General features: G+C 39.6%; 1 protein-coding gene across 1 annotated transcript in view; it reads right to left on the bottom strand.

The window, feature by feature from the left end:
* Nucleotides 1-12,841, bottom strand: part of oca2 (oculocutaneous albinism II) — a 69,948-nt gene that overhangs the window by 29,671 nt on the left and 27,436 nt on the right. Inside the window, exons 15-16 of the mRNA XM_088078046.1 lie at nucleotides 5,883-6,015; nucleotides 1,169-1,316 (exon numbers count right to left, since the gene is read on the bottom strand). Of these exons, the coding sequence (XP_087934172.1) occupies nucleotides 1,169-1,316; nucleotides 5,883-6,015 (281 nt within the window). The remainder of the gene's footprint in view (nucleotides 1-1,168; nucleotides 1,317-5,882; nucleotides 6,016-12,841) is intronic.

The following is a 12,841-nucleotide window of genomic DNA, read 5'->3' as shown; positions in this document are numbered from 1 at the left end:
TTGTTACATTATTTTTAGTGGATATTTAGTGATAACATTTTATGTGTTTAGGTTAAGCAACAAAAATTACTTGGTTATGGTTATGAAAAGATTTTTGTTTGGGGGGGGGGTTAAAACACCACATTTGATAGCACAAAAGCTGCTAGAAGAGCAGGGGTTGAGGTCAGGGTAAAACACCCAGGTTTGGTGGAGCAAACACAGCTGCAAACGCTGCAATGTGTTGCTGAAAAACACCCAATTTTGGATGCTCAAATGCTGCAATGTGTTGTGGGAAAACACCCGGGTTTGGTGGTTCCAAAGCAGCTGAGAAATGCTGCGATGTGTTGGTGACAACATCCAATCACAGTTGCTGAAACACAGCTGGGAAACACTGCAATGTGTCGCTGAAAAACACTTTGGTTTCGTGGTTCAAAAGCCACTAGAAAACCTTTAAATTTGTTGGTAAAAATACGGCCAGTTTTGGTGGCTGCAACCTTGCTGAGAATGTCATGATGTGCCCTTAGAAACACCCACGCCATAAACACAGGTGGAAATGCTGCAAAGGGTTGCCAAAAATCTACTGGTGTTATTGGTTTCAAACAGTGGTCTGCAGCTTGGCAGGCATTTCGCCATAATGTCACAGCATCCACCATCACCTCCACCTCCTGATAAAGTCACTTATTCTACGTCACTTTAGGAACGTTGACATGATACATGTGACATAAATAAAGTGTATTTGTGCTGTGCAGAAACGCACAATGCTAATTTTTTCCCACCTGTGACTGGGATCGTTGGTATTTCCCAGTGGTATAAAATGGTATTTGTGCTTTAATTGTCATTCGTGTCAGAAAAACATCTTGGACAAAGGGACAAAAAGGAGACTATTCTTCCAAAACAAATAATTGCTAAGTACAATGATGTATAAAAACAATGCAGTAAACTAAATTTCCATTAATGATCAAACACTAAAGGTTTCATTCCAAAACAATGTTGTGATTATTCAGATTTTTTTTCGTCACATTCACACAATATGCTCGAATAATGTTTTTATCATGTGTAGGACTGCATTCATGAAAAAGCAACAAGAGGACAAAATGTCAAAATACAGAAAATGTGTTTCCTGTGAGAAGCGATAAAAACACTCCCAACAATGACAGATACATTTTCTGTTTTCAGAGCTTTTTCTAACCTTTGGAAGGTTTTCATCATCTTGCGGAGCAGACTTTCCAGGTTGAGGACTTTTTGCATCAGGAGGCATTTCACAGCTGTCTCCTCCCGGCTGGCGGGGTTAATGCGCTGAGCCGTCTGCCTCCAGACCAGGATCTCGTGCTTGAGTTCTGGAGAGAGAGGACAAACAGAGCAGCAGTGAAAGCCGCCTGTTTAGTGCACGTTAAACACACGGGCCGCACAGTCATTCGGGCGCTGAGGCTTAGCAGCAGTATGCTGCATGTTCATAGTGGGGGGATTGGGTTGGTAATGGCTGCTACAGCTGAGGTTTACTGGGAGGATATAACGATGTTTCCGGTCAATATGCTGTGAGCCCCCATAGAGGGACTAATGCAGCCAGGCGCTGGACACATTGACCAGCTCAGGAGCAGACGATGTTGGAGCGGAGATACAGCCGGAGGGAGCTGAACGCCTGTGTAGATATCAGTAGGTGCCATCCTTCTTCAGGAAGGTTGCTAGGTGACCTTAATAGGATCTAACTGGCGCAAGGAAAAAAAACATTCCTGCAAGCGAATCTGCACAATTACCAGTCGTAGCAGGGGCTTTGAGCTGATGTAGCTGCATGCTCTCCTGGGTAGGCCTGTGCTGGCGGGAGAAGCGGAAACTCCACAGGGTGGGACTTACAGATGGGCGATCGGGCATTGAACGGTCACCACGGTGATCAGCAGTAGCTTCCTTCAATCTGCTCAGAGCTCACTCAGTACATTTACATAATGTTTGAGAAAGTCAAATTATTGAGTTAGTCCGACTAAAACTGAACTTTTAAAATACACGTAAACATGTTAGACTGAAATCGGACTAAACTGAATTTCCTGAAGTCAGACTAACTTGATTAGAAGCTGATTTCCTCCATCATGTAAACACCTGGTCAGACGATACCTGCATTAGGTGTTAGGTGGTTTGGGATAGGGACTGTCCGTTATTTATGATGGGGGAAGGGGCACTGCAAAACAGGTTAGGCATTAGAAAATAATAATTAGCACTGAGGAGGGGCTTGTGTTTTTAATTTTTGCTTGGGTGAGGGTCTTACAACTTAAATAGATAGTATTTTATATTTATTTTAAATTAAAAAAGTCACATCCCAGCCACCCCCCTCCTCTGATAAATAAAGCACAGTCCCACAACACCAGCACAGAGACTAAGAGATATACTGCTGTGGATGCAGCAAAACATACTTTCCCCACCTAAAAACAACTAATATCAGTTAAAGTGGAAACTATATTTGGATATTTTCTCCTCTTTACCTCCCGCATCAGCTGATGGAGGCGGCGGTAGAGCAGCAGCTTTACTGTTCAGTGGAGTAAAATGTCTGTTTATCTCAATGAAGTCTGGTGTTTTTTGATATAAAGGCTTTAAATCCCCGTCAGTCAGGGCTGTTTTATGGCAAGACAAATCTTTGAAAATATTCTAAATATAGCATAGGCTAAACTTATTAGATTTTTTTAGATGGCTCAAAACTAATCAATAAAGGCAGAGTTTGCTCAGCACTGTTTGATTATGTTATACATGACGCAGCGGTTTTCCACCCCGAAGTTACTGTAAATAAACATTTATGATTGTCATTCAGTCTATATTATAGACTGTATAGATAATATAGGTTTATTGAAACTAGCTGAAAGGAGGCACATCTCCACCATCCGTGGTGGAGTCTGACATACTTCATCAATAAATCGATTCTCCCCCGGTGCTTGTACACACAAGAACAGTAGTCCAATTAAATGGCCTAATTGAGATAAGACTATAGCTTTATTATAGCTCGACTGCATGTAAACATACTGGGTGTGACGGTACAGCTCCTAATAGGTAAACAGTAGAAAGCAGCATGGATTGAGGCCTGTGAAATCTTCACAGTAGTTATTCTTTTCGTCTTTTTTTTATCTCTCGTAATTAATTTGTTTCAATGTCTTAGCGCAGTTTAGGTGGAGACGGACAGTATTTCGTGGCAGTGGGTCATTGCATCTTGCCAGTTAAGGGGCTAAAATAAGCACATTCACCCTGGTATTGTGTTTCCATCAATGCCGATCAATGCCGGAGGCGAAAAATACACGTGACTACTGCAAAGCCATTTTCACGTGGGTGTGATGCTCTCATCACATTAAAGACCCAGTTGTTAGCCGGTGTTGGCGGGTTTTTTGTGCAGTGGAAATAAGGCTTTATAGTATCATCAGATCCTGTCAATAGCAAACAAAAGCTTTTAGTGGGCGGAAATTGGCAGCTCCAGAGTGGTTACATCGCAACCTGTTTTGCGGCAGCAGGCTGCAGCCCCTTTCACTCAATACAGGACCGATTTCAAAAATCATTGTTCCCATTAATCTCTCGGACACAAAAACATGAGAAAATAGGTCCAGGTTGAAAAATACAGGAATTACCCTTTAAACGGGAGCGGTATGTGGACGGTTGGGGAGCTTTTTGGTCTCTGTTTTAATGAACCCCTGCAGAGCTTCTCTCTTGGGGGGGCAGTGTACTATTGTGGGTAAACACTGATAAGAGGTGTCTGTGTTCCTGGAAGAATTGCAAAACAATTTCACACAAATATCCCTATTTTATTACTTTGCCCATTATCTACGTCCCCGGGGTGTCGTATGCAGAGATCTACGGTATCAGCGAATAGATTGTAGGATGGAGGACACAGTTACTATCCAAACTAAACACACCCTGTGGTTTTTATTCTTATTAAATGATCTTACTCTTCTGCTGGACAATGTCTGGACAATGTAAAGTCTTGAGGGATTTCCAAATAATTTTCATTTCTGTGAATGGATAATTAATGGGATATATAAAAGAACTGATAAGCTAAATATTTTAAAGAATATAACAATGGGGGAAAACATGGTGCTGCTCTAAGGCTGTTCTCACGAGCGAAGCCTTTTTTTTACACAACCAGCTTGTCGAAGCCAATAACTGCACATCAGAGTTGAGGGGTTTTCTCAGATGAGCCGTGTGGTGTCTGGGACACCGGCTGAATCATTAGTCTGTTGAGGGAGCTGAAACTGCTGAAAGGGGCAAAAGGTGAAAGTGTTTCACTCCAGTCAATGACGCTGAACTTAAACTACACCATGAATGCTTAAATTAAACTAATTTTTAACTCCTTTTTTTCCCACTAAGACCATAAATGGGCTTAAAAATCCTAAAATTAGCTTTAAAGCTGGTTATAAATTCAAAACATTAACATTTTATCTGTTCCATGATGACCAAAGAGAAATGTTCCCTCTTATTAACCAGCACACCAAATTCTGTTTAATATCGTACACGAAGGGGTCATCTGATGAGGACAATATTAACGCAATATTGTGGAAATTACCTGAGACAGAGGGGGGGAGTCGTCAATTCAGAGCCCACGATACATCATGTGTGGGAGTCAGGGCCAAAACGCAGCGCTAATGATGTTTGTACGAGGTCACTGCGTCACTGAGCAGCTGCAGCGTGGGGGCAGCATGTGCACAGATGTTCTTATGAGGATTAATACAATTCATACTAATAACTAAAAGCCATCATAACTGATTTTAGACGGTGCCACATTCAGAGCAATCTGTTAATTTACATTTCATCCCATGATATCATGACCACTCCCCAACAGCACTCTTCAATTTAAAGGAACACTTCACACCCCCAAAATGACAATATGTGTATCAGTTATTTACCCAATTATTTACCCTGAGTTACACTGAATTTATGAAGAAAGCTTTCTTTTTCTGGCATGCCTTTCAATAAACAAAGAATCCAAAAACAAGAAAATTCTTCATAAACCGAAGTCAAAGGAGGCCACATTTAAAAACAGCAAAACTACGTCAAAACATCAGTTTACAAACTCTCACACAACTCATGCAGTATATTATAAGTCTCATTTATCCAGTCATATGCTCAGTATTTCCAAACAGACAGAGAGTGACCCGAATCTGTGCTCTCTTCAAAGCTAGATTCCACTGAGAAAAACAGTAATTTTCCCTCTCTGAACACGAGAGCTGCTGGTTTACTTTTGCCACAATACGTTCGTTTGTTTGAGTTATTATGTGACTTTGCTAAAATCTAACTAACTCCTTAAAACACAAGTCACAATAAAACACAAACAAACTACACATCGAGGCAGCAGTAAACCAGCAGCTCCCGTGTTCAGCGAGGTGAAATTACTGTTTTTCTCAGAGCAATCTGGCTTTGACGAGAGCAAAGATCAAGTTTCACTTAGTCTTGTTACCTGTTGGAAAGGGCCGTCTGTTGGAGAGTACTGAACATACGACTGGATAAATAAGACTTGGATTAAACTGCATGAGTTGTGTGAGAGTTTGTAAACCGATGTTTTGATTTAGTTTTGCATTTTTTGAACGTGGCCCCCTTTGACTTCAATTCATCAAGATTTTTTTTTTTTAATTTTTGGATTCTTCGCTCACTGTGGAGGAATGGAGAGAAAAAACAAAGTTTTCCTCACAAACTCACTGTAACACCGGGTGAGTAAGAGTACACATATGATCATTTTGGAGGGTAAATGATTCCTTTAGGATGAAGAGTGCTGACCAGGAGAGGAGTAATTGTGCCGTCTTGAGACTGAGATGTAAACTGATGACAAGAGTTTTCTTTGTATTGGATTCTTCGTTCACTGTGGAGGTATGCAAGATTAAAAAAATTAAAAAACTACAGTATTTGATATATAAATTATCTTTTGAGGTATTTCTTTAACTTACCAACTATTTCAATGGACTCTTTGTTGTAGAGTTTTTTGTTCCAGTAGAGCATCCGCAGGAAAGGAAATGAAGTGAAGAGGACGAGGCATATTCCAAGGAACATGTAGCCTGTGAAACTGGCAAAATCGATTCCCTGTAAGACAGAGGACAATAATGTGTTAGCCGTTTAAGATGAAGAGAGCTCCCAGATTTCGTTCAGATAAATGCATAAGTGTCTAGACATCAGTTTTGGTGAAAGAAAGAAAGAAGTGCGGCTGTATTCAGTGATGATTTTTATAGCTCTGACACAGATTATTGTTTGAGAATTAAGTTAAAAGGCTTCAGCTGAACTGTTCATTATCTGGAGGAAGGAAAAACTGCAAAAAGATGTAGGCAGCTGCATGTGAACCCACTTCTCTAAACTCAGTGTAATGCAGTAATTCAAATAATTACAGTTCTGTACGTTTGGCGGAGAATAAAGTGCTATGGTGTATACAGTGGCATTACATGAAGTGGCATTTTTAGCAATCAGAGGGAATTAAATGTAAAATTAACAGCAATGAATTGGATTATTGCACAAAAAGGGCAATGATAATTGCATCCCTGAAGGTTTTTTTATGTCCACCAAGCTCTACTATGGCACACGTTATTAGTAAGATTAAGACGCAGCAGCCCTCGTCTGAGGTCGTCCTCAAAGAGAGCAAATCTTTAACAAAGAAGCTTTTTATCAGAAACATCCTCAAAGTGTGTCCTTGTATAATATCATCTACATTAGATACGGTCTCATGCTGACACAGTTAAGATGCTGCAAGTGAATCATACTGTCTTCATTTATTATACTTTCACAGCATGAAGAATAGAAATCCAGATATTTAGTGATAAAAGTGGTTAATAGTGACCGCTACAGGATTTGCAATTTAAAGTTGCAAAAGCAGTCTTAAGCTAAAGGAAGAGGAGGGGAGGTCAAATGAAACATGCGGCAGAATAAAACAGCAAATGACACAGATGAATACTCCAGCCGATATAATTCAATTCAATAAAGACATTTTTACACATATAACAAATGTGTGAAACGCCAAGTATTAAGAAAGTTTAAATGTTCCACCTCTTAGTAACAGCACTGAGAGTGTGCAAGAGACCTTTCACGTCTCATCAGTTATGATAAACATTTGTACGTTTTGTTTGGATGAGTGTAATACGCACACTTTTTTTGGGGTAATTTTCCTGTTTGTACCGGCCCAGGGACTGCAGATGTAAACTAGCTAATAGCTAAATCTGGCATGAATCATCTCTTCTCTTTCTGAGATTGTTTTTTATGCATGGTTCTTGTTTAAATAAAGGCATGAAATTGGAATTAATTTTATTGGCGATCATTAAAATAAAACGCAGATACCGATAATTTTTCAAGACATTTAGGGACATGAGCAGCCGTGTTTGCAGCAACAAAAGCAAATATCTTTAAATACATGTTTAGGACGTGAAATTGTTTGTAGCGACAAAAGCAGGTGCTATCTATTGCAAGTTCAGGACCTACAGAGCTGTGTTTGTTGTGGCAAAATCAGGGTTTTTTTAACGCTAGCTCAGGTCATGTCCAGCTGTATTTTTGGGTCAAAATCAGATTTTAAAACGTGAGTTCGGGACATGTACAACTGTATTAAGTGACAAAAGCAGGTGTTTTTTAATGCAAGTTAAGGGCATGTTCATCTGTGTTTGTAGTGACAACAGTCATTTGGTTTTGGGGTTTTTACATGAGTTGGGTCATATACAGCTGTCAAAAGCAGGTGTTTTTTAAATTAAGTTTGGGACATGCCCAGCTGTGTGTTTGTAGTGACAAAATGGATGTTTGTAATGACAGTCTGGGACATCCGTGTTTGTAGTGAAAAATGTATTTTAAGCCAAAATGTGATGTTTTTCTAACTCTAAGCAACTGGTAAACCACAGCAAGAAACATAATCAGTTCCATAAGAAATGTACAAATGTAACATCTGTGGTTTGCAGAATCGTACAATGCCAATATTTATTTAGGCGACTGGGCTGAGAGGCTGCTGTGACCCTCACGGCAGCCTCAGGGGTCGAGGATAGCTGCATATGCAAGCCCTCAGTACAAAACAAATAATTTAAATGTCCTGTATTTGTGTTTCAGTCCATACATATTTCCAGTTGTTCAATGGCAAAACACAAGACCAAACCACTACAGACTGTTTTGGTGGTTTTGGTGGTTTCGCTTGCTGTAATGTATCTCTGTTTGCAGCCGTAAACTGTGACCCCGGTGTGCTCACATTTCAGAGCCAAAGTCAACAGTTCTTCTGACAGGTTGGAGGAGATCCATTTGGCACGGAGAGTCACTAATGTCCCTCAAAGAAATGATACCAAAAGGAGGAAGAGATTTTGTATGCACCATGCTACCTTGCTCTGTAACAAATCAAATACAAGGACACTCTGAGGAGGGGCAGAATCGCCCAAACACACACCTCACAGCTGTGCCATTCTTTCTATCTCTGGATTTCTCCCGGAAATCCCTCGACACAAACAAGCAGGCCTGCAAACAAACAAACAAACAAACAGGCAAGCAAACCATGCATGCACACACAAGCTGTCCTTATCAGAGGCCAGACATGACTGAGTGAGCGCAACGCTGCTGTGTCACCTGGGAAACCGAGCCAAGACAAACAGGACAGCGGGCCGCGGCAGCCTGGTGTGGTACGCGCTACTGTACACGGGAAGAGACCACATACTGCCGCCGCAACCGCAAAGGCTAAAATGTCACACGCAGTGAACAGATGCGACATCAAGAAGCTGAGAAAATGTCATGTTTTCTAGTGATGCAGCATTGTGCCCCTCTGAGCATAAAGACAGTGAAGGATAAGAGAGGAGCCTACAAGTCATTGCCCTTTTCAGACAGCGACAGGCTGCTCGGATTAACCCGGTAAAATGTTCTCACCGCTGTTTACTGACATCGCTTTTGTCAGTCTATACAAAAGAGGACACTTTGCCTCTTAATGGTTTCCAGAAATATAACTGGGGCATTGAGAATGTACAGTATGTGTCCATGATACAACCAACTCTGTCTCGTAGAAATTTCGTTTTACTAAATAGTTTCCGTAACTACGTTGGGATGACAACGTAACTGCTGCCTGGATTATGTTCACAGACATTTCTTTGAGTCAATAAAACCCTGCACATACAGTCGGTGGGTTTCCATTACGGATGTGTACAAAACTTAAGCAATATTTTCAAAATGTCAATAAACGCTATCGTGACATGACTCACTTCTATTGAGTGATGTTGTGCGACTTCTCCTTTCACAATAACATTGGCGAGATGAAACATGGATGTTCAAAACATTAGCAGGTTTATTTACATTGCAGCCACTGCTCTAGCTGTCATTATTTCCAATCCAACTCTGTTTCGGAGCCAGCCACAAGTGGCCGTAGGCGTGTTATGCAATAATGGAACAGCAAGCCCCTTATATATGGGAGCGGCCACGTATGAGGGATTTCTGGGAGCTCCATGATTTCCCAAATGAATTGTGGATTTAAAACTTCCAGATGATCCGTTCAACTTTGAAGAGTTATGTGATGCAATAACAGCTCTTGTAGCTCCTGCTGCATCATGAGGGAGCCAGTCTTACCGACAGGCACATAGCCACAGCATCATGTGACCTATAAAAGCCAAAACGTGTTTCCACTGCAGTTTTATGAAATATGGCTTTTTTGGAATTGCCTGAAATACCACCTCATGTGAGCGCAAAAACTTCTTCGACATATGTTAAAGGGGTTTTTTTTTTGTTTCCATGAGGTGTATTTTATATTTGCAGTTTCAATTTGCACAATTTCAGGGTCACTGGAAACTCTCCTAGTGCTGGATATTACACACCAATATGAGTTGATGGTGCATACATATTTTTTTTTACAAGTTAGGATCAAAATGAAGCTAGCATGGAAGTGCCGAAAAATTCTGTTTCTTGTAATGGCAACTTGAGGCTGACTCCAAAACAAAGTTAATCCCCCATAGAGCCCCTTTTGCCCAAATATGGTCACTTCTGGCTCCCAAAAACAAATCGCGTTGGCCAAAAAGCCAAACTTGAGGCTTCAAAACGGCAGTCCAAAAACCAGTGGGTGACGTCACAATTGTTGGGTCTATTTTTTATGCGGTCTGTGGTTAAAAACTAACCTCCAATCAGAAAAGTAATGGTTTCAATCACTATGACTGCACATTAACTACATTATTTGTAGTTCCTACAACATTTTCCGAATAGTAAAAGAGCTGGGCGTTCAGTTACATGGTTTCACACATTCTTGCATCAGGAGTGAGTGACACCGTCTTCTTCACAAGTTTAATCACACAATGATCCCAAAGAAAGGGTCTTTGGCGCGCCCGAACATGCCACTTATAGAAGACCGGAGCCACACCAATTTAAGGTGCAGTGGAGGTGCAGGGGAGTATACTGCAGGAAGGAGAAGCACCAGGAAGGTGTTACTCTGCAATCATGTCAGAAATAATTATAAGTTATCTAGAAGAGGGGGCTCTTAAAGCAGCTGTAGTCCTTATAATGACTGTATGGAGTGTATGACATTTGTGTTTAAAAAATGAACTATGAAGGAGGAGGTTTACATTAAAACTCTTAGAAACACTCGGGGAAAACAGAGCAACAGCATGTACTGCAACACTGGGCTGCTTCTTTGAAACAGGGAGGTGTTACAGTTTCTTTCTCCACTGTTTTGACATTTTTAATTCCCCTGATTTATGGTGGCAGCAGCAAAAATAGAAATTGGTTTCTGTGCCACTACAACTACATTTATCTCCTGCACATCAACATAAATAAGGGTCACATCTTACGATTGTATAGATACATAGAAAGATTGTGCTGGACAGAGAAAACGTGTCATGTATAACACAGCAAAGACAGATGATTAGAGTTACGCACGGTGCATACTAATAAAACCAAATGCAAAAGTGTACGCACTGTAAAGCGTATATTAGGTCATGAGTGTCAAAGCTTATATGAGGAATATACAGGCTTTAGAAAATACAATATAAAGGGATACAATAAGCGCATGACAATCAAATGTAGTTTTTTTTGTTTTCAAAGATCTTTTAACTAGTTGTGTAAAATGTCTTTAAGTGATTCTTGAAAAGTGTTTTATAAATAAAATCACATTTACTCACACTAAAACCTTGAAAACAGCAGACTTATGTGCTCTGTTCATGCATATGGCATACATTTTGGTAAAACTGTAGTTTTGTTTAATCTTGGAATTTCCTGCTCAGCTTTTACAGTAAGTCTAAAACACGACGTGTAAACAAAAGTGTGACATTCATACTGTTAAGTGCAAAAAAATGCTCCACTGAAACCCATTTAAACTGCAATTTTTGACTCCACAGCCATCAAAACATAAAAACATGCATTTTATTATTTCTGGGTGTCATTCTGGGCTTTTGCCTTTGAATTTGTAACATTTACTATTTTCCACCTGATGACGTCATTTTTACCATATTTGGCATATAAAGAAAACACATGCTATTTCAACTCGGTCACTGTCACAATCAGTGTTGCTTCAAATCATTTACATATCCCAGAGTGTGATGATAAAATTTAAATTTAAATTTTTTTTTCATCTAAGAGCATTGTAGCATCAAGACAAAAACCTGGCACTGAAAGGGTCAAAATTCTGAATATATCAATATGAATATATTTCTGATAAGGACTGATGTTGGTCAAAAAAATAACTCAATATAACCACCCCGAAAGGAAGAGTGCATCTACTAATGTTCGAGAGGAGCAAGCTCATGACAGTGCGGATATCATACACACCGTTCTATAAGGATATGTTGTCCGGAAGGAGACATTACTGTTTAGTTAAGGGTTTTTTTATTTGGCGTTTTGAGCACCACAAGCTGAGACCATCTAGTTCTATTGTTTATTTACTGTTGCAGCAGAGCTGTTTGGAATAATTCCTGTCAGCTCTGCTTCTTAATGTGCATTTATTACTGTCGTTTCAGTGATGCTTTGTTCATAATTACCCAAACACCTTGTCATAAAATCAGGTTTTTACACTTAACACTTAATGGCACTCTTTACAGACTGTGCAGAAAGGTGCCAACCATGCTGCCAAAACAGATCAGTCATATATATATATATATATATATATATGACTATAAAAACACAGTGGCACTGATGATATATTAAACCCTCTGAACCTGAGCAAATTGGCTAAATTTCTTTAAAATAACAAAACAAAAATGCAATAAGCAACCAAAGAAGAAATCACCCCAAAATTAGCAAGAAATTATTAAAAAGTACATGAAAATTTCCTGATAATTAGTAAACAAAAATTAAAAGTAAAGAAGTAAAAATAATAATAACAACAAGGCAAACAATACTTGTAAAAACGGTTAAAATAAATAATGATTTTGTAACATGATTTTAAATATAATCCTTCCCCTGATACCTTTTTTCTCAAGCTTTTTTTTTCAAAATCATTTCCTAAATCTACTAATTTCTTGCAGTTTGTGGAACATTTCTTAAATTTCTTTCTTTTGAAAGAAATTGCACCAATTTGCTCAGGACTCAAGAATTGAGTGACTAAAAGCAGCACAAAAAAAGTGATGTCGCTCCAGGTTTTAAAGGGTTAATGACTTTTTCTACAACAATAACCGCCACTACCTAAAGGGCAATGCTAATCAATACAAAAATAATAACTTGTGTCTTTTCTGATCTCAGTAACTATTTCAGAATCGTCCCAAAACACTCAGATCTAATTAAGCTACAGCGTCCACTGATTTTACTAATATTGCTGCCTCGATTCCCAAACCCCCGCCATCGATAATAGTTGATTAATATTTGTGGAAAAAAGATGAATAAAGGGCTAGAAGTGACGTGAATCCACTCCAGATTGACGCGCTCATCACCTGTCAGAACTGCACCATCTGTACAGCTCAAACAGCAATTTCCCCTTCACGTTATTATTTTTCCGTCA

The sequence above is a fragment of the Plectropomus leopardus genome, chromosome 5, assembly GCF_026936395.1.
Source record: "Plectropomus leopardus strain MGB_pleo_1.0 chromosome 5, ASM2693639v1, whole genome shotgun sequence".
NCBI lineage: Eukaryota > Metazoa > Chordata > Actinopteri > Perciformes > Serranidae > Plectropomus > Plectropomus leopardus.
This window is presented reverse-complemented; position numbering and strand designations above follow the sequence as displayed.